At 35.4% G+C, this 20,420-nt stretch overlaps 1 protein-coding gene across 1 annotated transcript in view; it reads left to right on the top strand.

Annotated features, from left to right (window-relative positions):
• Positions 1 to 5,288: 5,288 nt before the first annotated feature.
• LOC121424434 overlaps positions 5,289 to 20,420 on the top strand; it is a 36,241-nt gene continuing 21,109 nt past the window's right edge. The window contains exons 1-10 of the mRNA XM_041620120.1: positions 5,289 to 5,435; positions 10,157 to 10,471; positions 11,974 to 12,249; positions 12,401 to 12,535; positions 13,119 to 13,280; positions 14,013 to 14,144; positions 14,507 to 14,662; positions 15,880 to 16,191; positions 16,977 to 17,047; positions 18,175 to 18,406. Of these exons, the coding sequence (XP_041476054.1) occupies positions 5,300 to 5,435; positions 10,157 to 10,471; positions 11,974 to 12,249; positions 12,401 to 12,535; positions 13,119 to 13,280; positions 14,013 to 14,144; positions 14,507 to 14,662; positions 15,880 to 16,191; positions 16,977 to 17,047; positions 18,175 to 18,406 (1,927 nt within the window). The 5' untranslated portion in view covers positions 5,289 to 5,299. The remainder of the gene's footprint in view (positions 5,436 to 10,156; positions 10,472 to 11,973; positions 12,250 to 12,400; positions 12,536 to 13,118; positions 13,281 to 14,012; positions 14,145 to 14,506; positions 14,663 to 15,879; positions 16,192 to 16,976; positions 17,048 to 18,174; positions 18,407 to 20,420) is intronic.

Raw genomic sequence — 20,420 nt, 5'->3', positions numbered from 1 at the left:
TGATGGACAACTTTCCCTTTGGTGGACTATAAAATACCCTCAAAATGTCTCTTTTTGCTTTTTCTTATGATGATACAAACTCTTTATCCATGATGTATTCTTAGAAAATATGTATTACATGCCCTCATGTAAACAGAACACATTATTTATGGATAGATGTGATAAAAGAGGCAATTCTAGTGAAATATATACCAAAGTAATGGGAGAGTTGTTCACAAGTGACATCACACATCTTTGTCGCATTGCCAATTTGCTATCTCCATAGCATTAGTGATCGCAATATTCAAATGCTCATAACTTTCTCATTATTTGTCCGATTTTTCTCAAACTTTCGTTGATCTGTTTCTTTGATTTTTCTGTTTTCACACAAGCTATCTTGTTCCAATGGTTTCATTCTCCTTTAATAATTTATTTTTTCCTGTTATTTCTGCTAAGAACTTTTCGTCAGGGTGAACTTCCTCTCTAACAACGCATTTCTAGATTTCTGTCGAAACGATAACGTAGGGTAATGATGGCGTACTTCATAATTGTATTGCTATTTACATCTCTGATCTTTTCGGATTTACACTAGCAGATGTCGCTATTACTTCGAGATGAATGGGCTACGGAAACCCAGCCCTAACTACGTCATTTAAATTCATTACGTCTGCATATTTTTTCAGAAGGAAATGCAAATATTGACTTGCACAAACAAAGTAAACAAATATTTGCTTCTTTCAAGAATCATTGCCCCTGGCCACTAATACTCAAAGAACAAACTAGATGGATGTTTATATATATGAAGAATTTTGTGAAATGAAAGAAAATAAATGTTTAGGTGAAATTAAATCAAACTAATTCCAAACATCATATTTCGCGTAAATGATAAAACATTAGCAGGGGCGGCGGCGGTATTTTGATAGGGTGCCCAGTGTTACATACAGATTGAGGGCTTGGGGCACTTACAACCAAGATAAGAAGACGAGAAAATAAAAAAGAGAAGGGGGAAAAAATATTGTTTTATGAATATTATATCTAAATCTATCACATAATTAAAATTTTGTGATAAAAATGTCGAAATATTTCACTGGCTCGCTTTGCTCTCCCCAAATTGCTAGCTTGATTCAACACCAGGGGATTAAAATGGGGGGGGGGGGTACTATATAAAAGAAGAAAACAAGAATTCTGTATCATATATTGTGGACTGACGAATATTAAAAACATCGTTTTATTGTTGGGGGGGGGGGTGTTGACTTTCGAGGGTGGACAATCATTTCTAAGTGCCGTTTTAGTCGTTAAACTAGTTTACACAATGATATGTTTTCAACGTTTTCAATTAGTAAAAATTAATAACATTAAAACAAATCTCAATTCAACTTGTCGAATTTTTTGATATCCGAGTCATATGGTTACTGCCGAGCGGCAATAATGGCACGTAATCATCCCCCCCCCGTTGGCGTACATATGAAGAACTTGGGCTTGGATCATCCCCCCCCAAAAAAAAAAGGGGGAAAGGGGAACAAAGAAGAAAAAAAAGAAAAGGAAACAAAGTGGTTAAATATGAAAGAGATTTAAGATCTCATGGCATAGAATGTATCAGAATTTGAGATGTTATGTATCAAAATTGTCAAACTTTTTGTTCACTCGCAGCTCCTTTACAAATGTTTACCTTGGCGCCATGTCTGTCCCTAAACATTTGAAACCCGTAACGCCACTGACCCCCCCCCCCCGAACTAAGCTCTAAGAAAAACTGCTTACATCAAAAACTTGTCATCCCCAACCATCGACACCGTTCATGCCGTTCGACACCCACGGACATGACTATAATACTGTTTGTCATTACAAAAAAGGTCGCCACGGAGATAGAATGGATACACGTTTTAACAAGGTGGTTCACGAACCATAAGTCTCGCCCGATATCGCCATCGATAAAATATACATTATGACATTTTGACCCATCGATGACCTCTGACTTAATCATCCTCATGAACATACGTGTGGTGTAGCCCACTGGTTATTTCACTGTAAAAAATGAAGTGATAGTTTAGCACTTATAGTGTTTGTATGGTGACTGCACTTCGAATGCTGATTTTCTAGTTTTATTTTGAACTAGAAAATCAGCACTGGTAGTGCAGTCACTATATAAACACTGGAAGTGTTAAATTAGCACTTCTTATTTTTTTACACAGTTGTACAACGTTGTAAATGACAAGTGACGCAGAAATAAAGAAATCGAACACTTGACCTCTTGAATAGCCATTTAAATAGAATGGGACATATTTTACATGTTTTTACAAGGTTGTCCACGAACCATAAATCTCGCCTGATATCGCAATCGATAAAATATGCAATATGGCCTTTTGATCCCTCAATGAACTTTAACCTTATCATCCTCATGAACATACGTGTGGTATTAGTTTACCTACTGGTTATTTGTAGTTTCAACGCAGTATTATTGATGCAGAAGTAAAGAAATGTCATTTCTTTACTTCTGCATCAATAATACAGTGTTGATTTTTGGGCCAAAATTTGACCTTTTGACCCCTAATTGTTTTGAGATTCCAAAGTCACAAAATGGTAAAAAAAAGATCAATGGAAATGATATGGGTTTATCAAATAAACTTCCCAGTTTATCACAAATGTCTTTCACAGTGACTGGCTTGATCACAAACATGACAAAGAAGCTACAGACTGTTACAATTCAAATTTTAAATGACTGGAAATTCTGGAACTTACAGCCACACACAGATCCCAGGGATGTCCTGGGAATTATCTGAACACGGTGTTATCTGTATGTCCCTGCATACACGCACGCCCACACACCCTGTTCAGATTATCCCCCGTTCACCGGGACATCCCCGGAGGGTTTAGCTGTCCGGTCATTTAAAATTTTGATGTTAATTTCCTATAACTTCTGACTGACCCATGAAGGACATGTGAAATAAACTGGGAAGTTTGTTTTATCCCATCTCATTTTCACTGGTCTTTCTTGGCCATTTTGTAACTTTAGATTCTGAAACCAATTGATGTGAGGGGTTTAGCCTCTCTGTGATTGGACCAATCTCTAAATTTATTGTCTTTTTATGAACAGACTAAAACGATCTGTTCGCTAAGTAAGAGTACTCCATGTATAGTTTACGGAGAGACGGTCCTGTGCGTCATTTCTCGACTAACGTATTGGTGAATTTTATCCTTCGTCTAAATTAGATGTTAAACAACCCCGGGCAATAACACTACTGTACTCGCCCGCACCTTCCATCTAGTGTATTTTGATTGTTTATTTGTTTTCATTTATTGATTTATTCGTTCATTCATTTATTCATATTTTCATTAACTCTTTTATTCATTTTTGTAATCATTTATTTATTTATTTACTTATATATTTTTTAATTTGGAGATGGGAACGGTGGGGCTTATAGACACACATCATTCAAATATGACTATTCACCTCTAGAGACCAACCTTATAACGATAGAATCAAGGTACATTCAGATAATTCATTTTTCTGTTTTAAAAACGGGAAATGGAAAAACAGAAAATTGAGCAAAAACTTTTTTTTTCCATCATTACAAACAGAAACACTGTCGTATTTTAATATACCAAGGAAAATAATTTTGAAAAATAAACATCATAAAAAACTGTTCTTTTTCTGTTTTATCAGTTTCTTGATTTTTCCTTCTTCTATTCATAAATTGAAAATTAAACACGTTACTCGTTTAGTTTCCCTGCTTTAAACATGCTACATTGAAAATAAAACACCGTTCTGATTTCGTTTTTGCTATCCAAAATATATTATTCGACGAATTAAGGGATGGGTTCGCATCTTATATGAAATAATACTTGAATATTACAATTCATATTTACCGGAATGTAAAAGGGCAACCTCTTTGTAATGGTTGCCTATTTGTGCCACTTACAATATGCAAGAGTGAATAAAATAAATTTTCGAAACGAAAGGTCTACATTCCATTTTTTCTACAAATTTCGGTAAACGGGTGGGTGTTTCATAAAGCTGTTCCGAAGTTAAGAGCGACTTCAGAAACGACTGGTGATCCTTTATCTTGGTACATGGTATATGCATTGGCAACGCCTAAGCGCGTAAGAAAGGAACATCAGTCGTTCTTAAAGTTGCTCTTACTATATACGAACATGCATCTTTATGAAACGGCCAACGGTGAGGTAAATAAAATTGAAGAATTGCAACATTTTCAGCGATGCATTTATAAAGTCCATACAGGGGCTATTTTCAGTGATCACGTCTGTCAAGTGACACAGAAATCCCATCACTACACGAGGACAAATGTTATCTAAGCCTTTACTTACCAAACCTTAACAAATCATATTTGATGTCTTCTACACCAGTAAATTTAGTCAATACTGGCGGACGAGTTTAATGTAGCGCATTAGAAATGAGGTGTTCTTTCATGACCTAGAAAATTAAAAATGTAATATTCACTACACTCCATTAGCCGTCGAAATTGGAATTGCATTTTTTTTCTATACGCAAATGCTTATTTGTATTATTAAAATGTTTAAATAAGCGAATGTTAGCACTGTTTAGCCGACGGTCCTGACTTTGCACATATTTCCAGTGCTTCCAGTTAAACTCGATCCACAAATCTGAAAAGGAGCACAGTGCATTTTACGGTTGCTGCAGAATTAAAGAGTTAGCTATGATCACTCTCGCATCCACGATTAGTGTTATCTAACGTAGTTTTACAAAGACAGGACAGCTATAAAGTTCTTGTGAAAACCGAATGGGAAATGCCAAAATCTATCTTTATTCCACCGACTCCATAACTATTCACTCTACAAAAAACGCTTAAACTTTTAAAAGAATTGTTTAAACACTTTAAAAAAACTTGTTTTAAAGTTTAAACAATAGTTGTTAGAGTGATTGGCTTAAACAGCGTTGCCTAACATTAACAGCATGTTTACAGTGTTCACCGATGGCAAGTCATTGGAAATAAAGTATAAATGAACTATTTGGCTCGGATTTGTTGATGTGATTGGTATCAGATGATATGTGAGATGATATGTGAGTGCGGATAATGTTACAGTCATATCAAACAAACCGATTCAAACCGACACACGATATACAATTCGAAATAACGTGAAAGCTTTGATCGACCTGCAGTCAGTTATGCTGGTGTGACTGATGCTCGATAGAGTGCGTGAGGATGATGACTTTCCGTGCCTTAAGTACCGTACGCGAAGAGTGGACAGGAGAGAGGGGCCTCTCAAGTAAAAGCAGTTTTATTGACAAGGAAGTAACTTTATTAACTTTGATAAAAATTGCCTTCAGAAAGAGAGAGCATCGATGGACACTACCCGTTTAAATTACAAAGCAATTATAAGAGAGAACAATACTTCATCGAACCTTTCGTTGAGGATGGACAGGTTTTGGGCTACGTTGATTCTGGTGTATATACTCAATTTCTCAAAGTTATTGGACGGTGAGTACAATAAGTGATAAATTGAACCGAACACTGCATTGGTGGAGTTTGAACGTCAGTATATACCTGCATTCACACTAGACCTAAGACCCTAAAGTATTTGGGCGTTGTCCGCACACCTGGAAACTGTTTTGTTTTAAAGGACAAGTCCATCCTAGAAAATTGTTGATTTTAATAAACAGAGAAAAATCAAACAAGCATAACGCTGAAAATTTCATCAAAATCGGATATAAAATAAGAAAGTTACGACAACTCAAAGTTTCCCTTATTTTTCACTAAACAGTGACATGCAAATGAGAGAGTCTATGATGTCCCTCACTCACTATTTACTTTGTATTATATTGTTTGAATTATACAATATTTCAATATTTACAGATTTGACAATAAAGAACAACTTGATTGAACCACAAATTGTTAAAACAATGGTAATACCACATGTTCAAGGAGGAATGAAACTTTGTTTGACAGGACAATATGGATAAAATTGGAATTTTTATTTCATATTTCATATAATAAGATACAAAAGAAATAGTGAGTGATGTCACCAGTCCCCAAATTTGCATACCGACCAGAATGTAAATATAACTGTTTTGTGAAATTAAGCGAGACTTAAATATGTCATAACTTTCTTATTCTACATCCGATTGTGATGAAATGTTCAGTGACATTCTTGTTAGAATTTTCTCGTTTTATTCAAATCAACTTTTGTTGGGGTGGACTTGTCATATAATGAAGGCCTAAGCATGCTAATTGTATGTTATGTTAGTGAGGACAATGTTCAGTGATTTTAATAGTTTTTCTGCCAGGTAAACAGGCAGATTTCCAGATTTTACTCCTGTCGCATATACATGCCGCCCATTTTATTTGCATGCAAGAAATGGGAGAGCCTTTAAACAGATATGATTTCTTAAAAGTAATTCCAGGGCATTGTTTTTATTATACAAATTGATTTGCAGGTGTAACTGTTGAGTCTTTTTCGAAGAATTTAGAATCAAGGCTATTTTATGCAGTCGTATATCCTGATTATTAATTGAGTCAATTGCCTGTCCGAAAGCCGCAGTTCAGAATTTTCACAATAAATTAGACATCTTCAACCCATAATAAATGTAAAAAATCTCCTGCGAAAGGAAGGATTTTGCATCGTATTTGCATAGCAAATTCAAGAACTCTGCTTTATCGTACATATCTACCTATCCCATTACTGTACCCGCCCTTTCACACGGTAAAAAATTGTAATTTGAATGACTCTAGTGAAAAATATCAGGCTATAATGACGAAATTTAGCGCATGTGAAATCAAACTAGAACATGATTAGAATCACGAACACTTATCACAGTCACGATTACAATAGCAATCACCACTTAAATGATGATTCAAGATTCACGTGTGAAAAAGGCCCTACGATCAGTTCGGCAATCAAGCGAAAGGAGAGCTTTCCGTTCGTTCTTGGAGGTGCCACTTCTAATATTTATAGATAAATGACGTGCAGTCCTTAAAACTGACTCTTTTAAGTGTCATCATATGAAGTACCCCGTCCGTTTGAGAATTCCTTTTGTCCTGTCTTGATGAGATTTACTTTGTTTCTTTATAAGGAAGTGATAAAATGTTTTTATTTTACTTTCTTTTACCGTTTCGATGATTATAACTCACAATATCAATTTTCGATTTCAAGGACAGTCGACCTAAGTGCACAATTATGATTCTCACGTAAACATAGTTATGGAAGAAAACCGTCTAACAGTGCTTTCGTATGGATATATCGGGGTGAAAAGGGAGCTTAGACGTTGCTTAACAAACATGACAAAGACGCTAGGGGAAAACCCATACAAAATGAACCCTATTCATTGATAAATACATTGTCTTTAGGCAATTTTTTGTGACATTTACTCGCCCAGTATCAATATGAATGGTATTATTATCAACTGTAGTTATGCAATGGGTCACCTATGCTAAAAAAAGTCACAGATTATCTAAATATATTTGTATCATTTACAGGTTAAAGTACTCCCTTCGAACTTCTGCACTTTTTTATGTTGTCATATCTTGATAATTTGTAATCGAACGAAATTAGATTTAAAGGAATGCAGCCTCAAAACTTTCGAATATTTATGCATGGATTTCATTAACATGTCCACTGTGGCTCACTATTTAGAAAGCTGAAGTCTCTTATTTTTTTTCACTTGAACCTTTTCCAGATTGTACATATTTTTTTAAATGTACTGCCTATTAATATGCATGAATTGCTTACCCTCAATAATGGCCTGTTAAAAACTAACATTTTAATGAAATATGTACGACCAAATTTTCCTGCGATTTGGAATTCCACCCCTATAGATGCAACTGAAAGCAAGTCCGTTAAGTTATTAAAAAATAAAGTAGTTTCTATTTTTTTTTCAAATCTTTATAATCATTTAATTCTTGTAAATTGTTACTTGCTTTTTTTAATCATTTATGTTAACCGTTGTGTACCATGTAGTTCATCTAATCAATGGAACTGGTTTGTACTAGGCCTCTTAGCTTTATTTATGCAGTTCGCCACTGGATTTCTTTTTTTTATTTTTGCTTGTGAAAAGTAGGCCTAAATGAGAGTGCACATTTTACCGATTTAGCTATTGTATTATTGATAGAAGTTTCCGCTACTTGCCAAGTTAGGGTTAGTGGCACATACATTCCAAATTTCGAAATCATATATCAGGTCAACCTTAAGAAAAAATAACAAGATGGCATCTCTACAATTCGAAGTACCGGGGGTGCCTCATGGTACTTTATGCATCTATACATTATGCATATGACTGCATTATTGTTATTACAATATTGATTTCCTGTACTTCATTGTGATTTATGTTCAATTCTTCATAAAACCATACATGTCTTCTTTTTTCCTTTTAATGTACATTTTAAATCAGAAGATAAAGACTACTAAGGGAAATAAAATGAGCGGATATTCACCGTTTTTTTGTGCTGTCATATAAAAACATGTTCCGTATTTTTTTTTAAAACAAACCATCAATGACTTTTTTTTAGAATTCACAAAAGTGTTCAGCAAATGATTCAAAGTAATTATTAAAGATGCAGAGATGCCTCCGTCAAATGCTTTGTCGCTTTACTTACTTCAATATAAAGGCCCTTTTTTGGTTTAATAGCAGTAAATACCTCCCTAACTCTGAAATTGCTACCAAAAAACTTGACTGAATACCGTCCACAAAAAGAGGTTGAGCCATCGGGATGTTTGCCACTTCCCCTGCGCCATACAGGATAGTTACCGACGCGGCAAGCTACATAGGCCTTTGTTATTGTGATAATTTATGGGAGGGGTAGTATGGAAGTATAAAGTGCCATCAAGATGTTCAGATAATCATCTCGTCATGTCTACATCTCAAAGGGAAAAGGATAAGATGACGAGATCTCGGATCTCGTCATGTCTACATCCCATGGGAGGGATGATCAAATGGCAAGTTCTTGGATCTCGTCAAGTCTACATCCCATGTGAGAGATGATCAGATGGCAAGATCTTGAATCTCGTCATGCCCACATTCCGTGGGAGAGATTATCAGATGACAAGATCTTGGATCTCGTCTTTTCTACATATTTTAGTAGAGATGATCAGATTGCAAGATCTTGGATCTCGTCATGTCTACATCTTATAGAATAAATGATCAGATGTCAGGATCTCGGATCTCGTCTTGTATACATCCTGTGGGAAAGATGATCAGATGACAAGATCTGGATCTCGTTATGTCTACATCTTTTAGAAGAAATGATCAGATGGCAAAATCTTGGATCCGAGATCTTACGATATGATCTTCCCTCCCACAAGATGTACACATGACGGGATCCAAGGTTTTGCCATCTGATCATCTCTTCTGAAAAATGTAGACATGACGAGATTTAAGATCTTGCCATCTGATCTTCTCTTCTAAAGTAGACGTGACGAGATCAAAGATCTTGACATCTGATCATCTTTCCCACAGGATGCATACAAGACGATATCCGAGATCTTGTCATCTGATCATCTTTCCCGAAGGATGCAGACAAGACGAGATCCGAGATCCTGCCATCTGATCATCTCTTCTATAAGATGTAGACATGACGAGATCTAAGATCTTGCCATCTGAACATCAAAATATATATATTTGACGAGATCCGAGATCTTATCATCTGATCATCTCTCACATGGGATCTCGACATGACGAGATCTGAGATCTTGTCATAGTATTCTTTTCCCTAAGAGTTGTAGACAAGACGAGATGAATACGTGAATAACTGGGTGGCACTTTTAAGCTTCCATAGGGTTGCGTCCAGTGACAATTTAGAGCACAATGATACGCCTACGGTTCTGCTCCACGATACAATATTTATCTTATTAAGAAATACTCTCCTGCCATGTCCCTTCATTCATCCAGCTCTGGTCCCCTTGATGTTCACAAATCTGAAAAGACAAAGTGTAACGGGCTTTTGCTCACGCTGGCCCTTTTCATCGGAATGATATTCCCCTGGTTATCCGTGAATGCACTCCTTTAAACACATTTAAACCTCACCTTAAGAAACTTCTATTCAATGCAAACTCCTACTTCTATTTGTATAGGCCTAATTATGTACTTTCTCGCTCTTTTCATTCTTTCAGTGCACCTTGAGTACTCTAAAGGGTGGATTTGGCGCAATACAAATCCCATACATCATTGTAATCATATTTATAAAAACTTGTTAATAATTCATTACAGGGGAAGTGCTTCATATCACAGTTCTGACCATAGGACATACAGCAATCGAAACAACCAATAACGTACAGTACCAATGTTACAGCAGTGAACCGGACAGGGATGCCTCTTTGTCTTTTGGTCGATCCGCACCCATAACAACCAACATACAACCACCAAGAGATGAAGATCATTCGACAGTTTATCAATTTGTCAGAGTGGTCAGATTCCATCAAGATGATAGATGGCTTTCGGATGGATTTGGTCCCTTCTTCTGCGAGGCGTCAAAACTGGATCGAGAAGTTACCCGCATTACAACATTTTTCCAACGAAACGATGGTGAGAGGTGTTGAATTTGTAACCTTTGATCAATCTTGTTATCATTCTTATGTAGACTATCTAATCCAAGAGTGGAATGAAGTATAATACACTTCTAATTGAATAAAGGATCGCATAGTCGTTTTCAAAATTCTATTTTTGGTTTATCATATCATCATTGGATCCGCACGCGATTACAAGTCTCTTATACACCACTATCAACCTGCACGCACACTGCAATCACCCCAATCTAGTCTCTTACATATTCCACTATCTCAAATATCATGGGGTGATCGAGCCTTTGCTCATGCCGGACCAGCCCTGGTGAATTCACTACCACATGCAGGGGCTGAATAACTCAAATTCTGCAACATCCTTTAATGGCAACCTAATATTGCATCTGTTCACCAGCAGGTACTAGGTTTGAAGACAGACATTTTCCTCATTTGTATTTTACCCTTTCTTGTACTTCTCTTAGTTCTCTTTACTTTTATGTTTTGCTCTCTTATAAGCGCCTTGAGCATTTAATAAAATGGAAAAGACGCTATGTAAATCATGTATTATTATTATTTATAATTTTGATGTGATTTGTTTCGATTATCCAGTCTGTATATTTTTACCTGTTTGTTGTATTTGTTTGTCCAGACAAGACAGCATTTCAGGAAATTAATCTGATTCAAATAATCTTCTTCAATATTACAGCGATGAATACTCATCAAACATTTGAAAGAAGACAATATTACAAAGCACCCATATTAATTATTTTGCAATTGAATGCACGAACTTTAAGGGAAACGCGAGCGAAAACTTTTTTGTCCGGACAGTGGACCCTCCACAAACCTTAAAGGAAATTATTTGAATAAGTTGGACAGTCCTACTCATTAGTGTAGATTCCTTTTAACATTAATTTCAAGTGCAGATTTCAAAAGGCAACTGGTCGAAGTTCACTAGAGTTCAAACTTTTTACTAATCCGGCAACATCATGGAGGTGATTTTTAAAATTTTGTTTAATAAAAGGAAAGAAATATTGATCAGTTTCTATATAATTTCAATTAGTGATAAGCCGAGTATGTCAAGAAAAAAAACACGATACGGATACAAGACATTTTTTTCTTTCCTATAAAAGAAGGTAGTTCTCTCAAACAATTTGATAAATCTTTTGCATTTTAATAATCAGGATGTATACATCGTAAATCGATTTAAGCCAAAGCAAGACAAGAAATGCAATGAATGAATCTAGACGTCAACGAAGTCATAATCCTACATGAGTTGCATCATTGCAAAATACCATTTTAAATCGGAATATTGTAATTATTATATGAATCGATGCTGAAAAGGTGTTATGCAAAAAATCATCATATAACTTTTGGAAACAAGTGTTTTACAAATAATTTCATTGCGACTGTAGTAGGAAAATGGCTTCAATGGTTTCATTGTTGTTATTATCAATATTTTACCCACTCGATGAAAAGTGACTCAAGCAGATAAGGTAGAGCCTCAAAGACGTCTTTTGATTTTAACAGCTAAATTCAGATCAAGTGAAGGAATATTCACGAAGACAGTCAATGTGCTTGACGTAGGAGTGATTATTCCGATAGAAGCCCGTTACCCACCCGATGCCAGTGGCAATGCGATAACTTGGAGGAAAGATGGAAGTGATATTCTTACACAATTTGAGGGACAGGCACAGATCAGCTTCCCAAACCCGATCCAGATATCAGACCGAGGGATTTATGAGATCTACTATGATGGCGAGAGAAGTCAGAACAGAGGAGGAATATACAGACTCATAGTCAGAGGTGATCTCGTTATCTATCTTCTAGAACTCTTACTGTTCGTTCTGTAATTGTGGGATACTTCTAGGATAAATGTATCATAAATATTATCAATGCCATTTCCCCCCTTTTATTCAGTATGAATTGAATTTTATTTTTTTTCTTCTGATACTAGAATGTCCTGCTGGTAAGTGGGGTCCGCCTCAATGCTATGGTATCTGTGATAACTGCTATAATGGAGGAGTATGTGACGACAAGTCTGGTCTGTGTATATGTCCCAATAATTTCAAAGGAGATAACTGTTTACATGGTAAATATGCACTGAAATTATTCAGACATATATACTAAAAATCGATAGATAATATAAATGACATGTTTAATTTCTCTATTATTAAAGAGTTTTCTGTAACACTTACGCCAAAGGGAAGATGATGCAAATGGAAAATATCTAATGTTCTTTATGGGCGATCGATTGATTATCAAAGCTATCGCTGCCATCAAAGAAAATGTTGAATCAAATGTGAAACTTAACATTATTCATACGTTAAAGAATTGATATGAGCATACAATGGAACCCAAGGCCATCTCTTGGCCAAAGTAAATCGGACTGAGGATATTGCTGCTTACACATGATCTCATCTTGCAGGAAAGTCATATCCCACAATTCCATCCGGAAGAGCCTGAAACATGTGAAAAGAAAAATCGATATTCTCATTGGTTATACACAAACATCATTCCGCTTTATTTGATTTATTACAAATGATCTATCATGGGTCGGGATCGTTCTTAAATTATTTTTATACCCATATGTGAATCAGGTAACAATAAATCATTGAAACTTACTTCTTTTGTAACTGGTTTTAAATGTAGCGATTTAAACATTCAATTTTCAGTTTGTCGGGACGATGGTGGAAATCGTTTTGGCTTAAACTGCGAGTTTCAGTGTTCGTACAACACAGATGGAAGAACTCGGTGCCATGGAAAGCTATTTTGCTTACCAGATCCTTACGGATGTTCATGTGATGTTGGTGCTCATGGTCCTGAATGCAATACACGTAAGTTTGCTACGCTCGTGGAGGCGCAATCACCAAGTTAGGCCTAGGGAGTTTCGCAACCGAGTGGAAACGATTGGTTGTGCCCTTAACGTTTCAAGAGATTCTAATCATCTAAACCCACATCTTCTTATTAAGTCAGTTTTCATCATTATGCATTATCCCATCCTCGTATGGGGGTATCACTTAAAAAATCGTATTAAAGTAAATATGCAGGGCTATTTAGGCATTGATGTTGAACCTATTTTATCCAACTACGTTAGATTAATCAAGTTGATCCAAGGAATATCGAAGATAGAGAATCTCTCACACATGACATCCCTGATATCAAGGAATCTGAAGCTCCTCACTGGTATCTATACAGATACAACAAGCTTTGACGATGATGGCCTCTTGTCGAGACCGTGGTGGCTGATCAAGGGCAGTCGCTACTTTGAAGCTAAAAAATGACACAATAAAGAGTTGTTGCTCCACCTCATATACACTCGTGATCTTATTAGAAGTGACGTAGAGTTATACGAACCAATCTTTTTTTTTAATTCGTAGTCGTTTCATTTTGTTACTTCTCCCTAATGATTTACTTTTTACCCCTTACGTGCCTGTGTCTCACCTACATAAGAAAGCATTTGGGTTGGCTCCTGTTTCTCATGTGGTGCTGCTTTTAATCACCATTCCATCGTAATCATGGTAATTATCACTTTCGTCAAGAATTTGTGCTTGGAAATTTTTTTGTAGCATGTTCAGCTGGTAGGTACGGTCCAGGGTGCTCACAAATGTGTCACTGCGCAGGCGGAGCATCATGTAACATTTTCAGTGGAACATGTCGAGCTGGATGTCAGTCTGGCTGGTCAGGGAACAATTGTCAAAGTAAGTGAAACATTCTCAATACTTTGAAGTGCCGAGAGCAAGGAGATGAGTCGATGGTCAACCCATTTGATCAAGCTAGCTGGTCTGATGATAAAGAATCCTTGAATGAAAACCCAAACACATTTTCTCTTCTTGCTCCAAAAACACAATTATATCTAAAATGAATATTGTAAATTTAAACGAGGAAATTGATCATGTACTTTAATGCCAAAACGATTCGCGAAGTGCTACGTTGATAACAAAATGGTCAATATCTGAAGTTGCAAAGATCGAGGGAGAGAGGGCTACAGTCTTGTTGGAAAATAGCTCACCTAATCTGCCCTTATCTCTCAATTTAATAGTTTTATTCCATTTGTTTACAGTTCCAGATGTGTGTAAAGACGGTTATTATGGATCCCAGTGCATTGATAAATGTCATTGCTTGAACAATCTACCTTGTAATAAACGTACAGGACAGTGTCTTTGGATGAAGTGTGATATAGGATACCATGTACGCAGTGGCCGGGTCAAATGTGACGGTAAGCAAGATCTAGTTTATAAGAAAATCAATAGATATTTGGTTTTCGTATTCATAACTCAAATTTCATTAAATTTATCTCGCAAAGATTAAGATTCTTGCTTGGTACTGAATTTATATGTTTGACGATGTCATTCATGTCTTCTCATATCCCCCTTTCGAAATTGTTTTTAATTCTGTAATCTTTTGATTCTTCGATGGAGGATTTCTGCCTCGACAAAAACTTAATGTTTTGGCAGTGTTTGTCAATTCTATCCTCGTTCTGATATGTCCCTTTCATTGTGCTCATTTATGTGAAATCATGCATGCTTTCTATTGACTATCCAACGTCTGCAAGCACTTTTTGGAATTCCTTTTTATTGGGATTAAAAATGAATGAATTAAATCTACCAGTAGAAAACTTAAACGGCTTATAATAGCCTCATCTTTAGATTTAATATTTCATTTCATCTTTAGGTTTAATATTCTATTTCATCTTTAGATACATTTAGGCAGAAGCAGATCCAGTTATAATGAGCCATGGGCCTATTTTAGAATGACGAATATGTACATGCAAGGTCAAGGTGAACACGATTTGAGTAGAACTTCGTGAATGTAGAAATTAAAAACGAACACACAGAATGCACCTTTTTTCAAACAATGTGTTTTTACGTTTCTAAAAATGATGACACAATAAGCACGCTAACAAGGTTGAACATGCACATTAAAATGAAAAATCTACAAATAATTAATTTGTTCTCATCATGGTAACTAAACAAATGATTTCCCTCGTTTACCCTCGGACCTGTCCGAGGAAACTTTTGCAAACCTCAACAAAAAAGACATCTCCGAAGCGACCCAATAAATGTATACCCTCAGCAAATGCCTCTTTGTCTGATACCGAAATGATAAGTATTCGATATCAAACCTATTATATATTTTTTAAAAAGAAAAGGAAAATTTGAAGCAAATTTGATAAAGAAAAAGAAGGAAAAATTGGTGTTTGAAGAAAGTAATGATCAGAACAGAACCGACGGCAATTTCAAATTGAAAACCTGATGAGTATATCATCACAAGTGATTGAAAGTTAACAAAAATTGATTTCGATAATTTTTCTTGTTAGCAAATTGTAGCATTTTTTAAACAATGGAACCAATGGTGAATGTCATTTTCCGCGACAGGTATTATCGTTGTATATAATCATACATGCTTTTCTGTCTCTTTTATGTATTATTTCAGTTCTTCCAGTCTTAGAGAACGCGCCAACTATAGTGAGCATTTCACCAACTACAGTGGGTCTTGAGTGGGATCCTTGGTCTGCAGAGGACCACCTGGGTGTTACTAATCTGATAGGATATGATGTCTTCGTAAAGAAAGAAGGCGATGACTGGGGGAAGGATCAGAGAGTAAACAGATTCGCCACATCGGCTACGGTCATTGACCTTGTTCCTGACACAGAATACAGTTTCAGTGTTGCAGCGGTGCGAGAAGGAGATGGTGGGACTGGGCCCCTGTCTCACCCGTTGATCGGCCCAACAACTCTCTGCATTGGTAGACTTTACAAAAAAAAACTCAAATGGGGAAGGGGGGGGGGGGGATGGGAGGTAAGAGAACCCAAATGTAACATAATGATTTTACTTTACGCGGTTGAATGAAAGAGGTGTTATTATTCGGAAGAGAGTCATGACTTCTCATTTCTTCTTTCTACCATATCTTGCTCTCCTCCATGTTTAATCTTCTTATTTTTGTTCTTATACTTGAAAAATCATTTGGCGGGGATATCGTCAACTGGCCCATGGTGCCCTCTGCAAACAAAGTACATCAATGTATGTGAAGAATCGAACCTTGAAGAATATGTTTGTTTTAATAGCACGGATTTCCCAAATTTTATGCAAAACATGCGATTAAGTAATGTCAAAAAATAGGGGATAACAGTACTAGTAGGATAAAGAAATTTGCTGTCAGTTGTAAGCTTTAGGCGATTACAGCGAATAAGATATCTGGCAGGGTATATTCTAATCGATTCTGTGTCATTTTCTTCAAACTTGAACAGGTGATAATCTCTAGCTTAGTTCAAAGAAATAAATGGTCAAATGGGTGCGAAAAAAATTTAATCCACATATATATTTTTCATTTTTTTCTTGGGGGAAATGTATGAAATAAATTAACGCAAAATTTAATTTCCATTCCCTCTTCTATTTTTTGTCTTGGTCATGTTTCCAACTTTCGGAAGTAGTGCTTGAACCAGGCATAACCCAAGAACGACATCATATACCACAATGAAATAACTCATGATTATTTTAATCCATAAAACTTATTATGATTTTGATCTTTAGAACCCAGTGCTTCTCCAACTGGTTTACAAGTGGAAGCATCTAGACCTAAAGAACTCCAAGTTATATGGGAGGTAGGATTATCTATATTACCGATTTATAATGTCGAAGACAATGATTGGTCAGCAGTCGGTTTATAAGTACTTTACGCTGTTTAAAATTTGATGCAACGCTGTAGGAAATTAACTTTACAGTAGATGTTTGAAGATAAATTCCATGACCAGAAAATGTTTATATGAATCAATAGAGATGAATCAGACAAGCTGAAAATTTCATCAAAATCGAATGTAAATTATTATTTATCACAAAACAGTATACATATGCATAAGTCAACTGCAAATGTGATTTTTAATGATGTCCCTAACTCAATATTTGCTTGAATTATACAGTAATTATATTTTACAGATATAACAATAATATCCACAAAATTAAAAAGAACTTAAACTGTACATGTTCGGGGGGGGGGGGGATAAAACTTAAATCTATATGATAATGCGGGGAAAAAAAATCGTATTTCATATAATCAAATACAAAAGAAGCAGTGAGTTGGTGATCATCAGTCAACTCATTTGCATACCAACCAGGATGTGCATATACATATAAATATTTTTTAGAATTAAGCGAAACTTTAAACTATCAAAACATCCTTATTTTACATCCGATTTTGATTAAATTTTTCACTGTTATGCTCGTTGGTGGTTTCTCCTATTTACATTTTTTTTCTTTGAGTGGACATACATGTCTTTTAACATTTTAAAAACCATGCTTGATTTATTGAAAACTAAATTTAAAAAAAACTTTGTTTTAAGACTTAAAGTACTTATTCATGCTTAAATAATTACTTTAAGGTGCATTTAGTGAATAGCCTTGTATATATGAAATAAAAAACAGCGTTTGTGCTGTGTATATCGATGACAATGTTATGTAAGGATGGTAATCACTATGACTTTTCTTTTTAATGTACATGTTGTTGTTGTTGTTTTAGCTTATACGGCGCGTGTCATTCAGTAGTGAATATTTGCGCCAAGGTATTTTACGAAGCAAGGTAGCCTCATGACAAGTCTTTTCAAGGATTGTGTTTTTTGCTAACAAGAAGAGCGCAAGTAAGAGCGCAAGTAATAGTGATGATGATGACGATAATCACAATAACATTAGTGAAGTTAATAATAATATGGATTTTATTTTTACATTTGTGTTCCAGCACGTCCCTATAGAATCCGTAAATTGTAGGAGCGGAGTAACGTTTTATAAAATCTACTATTCCCCCTCTGGATCACCTGCTTCAAACTCGAGCATGGTTTCTAGTGATGTGAACAACTACACAATTACAGGTCTAGACACCTTTCTCGAATATACCATTCAAATAAGTGCATGGAATAAAGATAAGGAAAGTAAGAAGCGCACAGAGAGGGTAGGCAAAACCCTGGAAGAAGGTAAGATCTCATGTCTCGGATTGTGCTTTGGAGATATATTAATATAACATCATGAATATAAACATCCCTTTTCGTGTATATATATATATATATATATATATATATATATATATACGTCAAGTATGTGTATATTTACAGTGCTGGACCAATTGGTAAACTATATACCCCCGGCTTTATTTAAAGTGAAACAATTATACATACATTAGATTGAAATGATTATACATGTTTAGTACTGCAAAATTGGAAAATAGCATTGCAAAAGAACATACACAATATTTGCGACAATAACCCATAGGAAAAAAAAAGGAAAGAACAGAACGCTAGAACGAAAAGCTTTTAATTAGTATGTGTAGGTTTTTAATGAAATTTTCCAAATAATAGTCCAGTATGATTATGAAATGTTGTAGACAAAACTTTGACAAGCGGTTAACTGTTTAGGCATATTTGTTACAGTATGGATTGTAAGAACGATGAACATAGAACGAGTAGGAGAAGAGTATAATAAAAAGACAGAGCGGTAGGCATGATAGGGTGATGATAGGAATTTGATATTTTACACGTACTGCCGTATTAATGCTAACAGGATGTATAGTGCACCAGCCAAGTTCATGAAGCCGAAGAAGGGTATACTAAGTGTACCCAAAGTATGGTTTGAAAAAAGAATTCACTCGTCTGCATTGGTTGGAATGGCGTTGCAACATTATCACGTCACGGCGTGTTATCAAGTTTTGTGCACATTCCTATACGGAAAAAAAATGTGGGTAATGTAACCCAACAATTCGGTGAAATGCTGCAAGCAAAATGCGAATCATCACGTAACGTAAATAAAATCAATGTACATTGTGATTGAGATTAGCCTAACACACTTGTATGGTATACGGCCGACCGGCACGCCGCGGGTACTTATGTGAATCGAATCTAAAAATCACAAGGATTCCATATAGCACACCTCCGGAATTTCTCTTGTTTTTCCAAAATGCAAACTTTACCGAAACACATATGGTAGGTTACGATCGAAAATTTACACGGCTACGTAGGTCACCACTTTGCGAAATTGAAATGAATACAGGGAAAATTATTAAAGGGAGAGACTTTTAATTTGCATGTTATGTTTCACACATACATTGCAATTTTTATGTGGGTACAGTTTGGTGTGAGACGTCATGAGTAGTCTTACTAACAAGCATTTGTACTTAAAAAAAATCTTGAACAAACTTTTGGGTAAATTGTGTAAAGACTCATGTCACGTATGTATAAATTGCTTGATCATTTATTTTCCATAATCATATAAAGTTCATTACAATACAAATTAAATACCTGTATATACATTCATAAAAGTAAAATACATATAAACAGTTTATAGAATGCCTGTCATTGAAAACAAGAAAGGGTAAATACATGCTAAATTATTTGAAAATTAAAAAAGACAAACTAAAATAAGGCCATTTGACCCTGTAAAATAAGTTACATTATATCTATATTTAATACAATAAAATATATTATGTGTTACTGAAAGACATGTTTACAAAAAAGAAACAAAAATGAAATGTGTCAGAGGAACATCGAAAAAAAATATGGCAATACATGCATTACTTAATTGGGGTACATGTACATGTCAGTATTTTGATAAAAAGAATGTTTTTAAATGTTTTTTAAATGAGTTTTGGGGATTACAAAAAAAATATATAATTTGGTAATGAATTCAAAATGATTGGAATACTACATCGAGGACATTTTTCTTCATACATAACTAAAACCTTCCAACGATGTGCAGAACTGTGATTGTTCGTGATTTACCGGCGGGTAAAATAACAAAGTCTAGACCTTACACTTCGTAGATTAGAGGACGCGTTTATACGAAAGTACTCAAAACATGATAGCGCGCCGTGACTTGAGTAAACGTTGCAAGCCGGTCGGAATTCATTACTTGTACGTGATTCAACAGTCGGTGATCAACTTCTGCCCTTTTGAATATAGAGAAAATCATATTCATTAATATTCGTACCCCTTTTGC

This window comes from Lytechinus variegatus, chromosome 11 (assembly GCF_018143015.1).
Source record: "Lytechinus variegatus isolate NC3 chromosome 11, Lvar_3.0, whole genome shotgun sequence".
Lineage (NCBI taxonomy): Eukaryota > Metazoa > Echinodermata > Echinoidea > Temnopleuroida > Toxopneustidae > Lytechinus > Lytechinus variegatus.
This window is presented reverse-complemented; position numbering and strand designations above follow the sequence as displayed.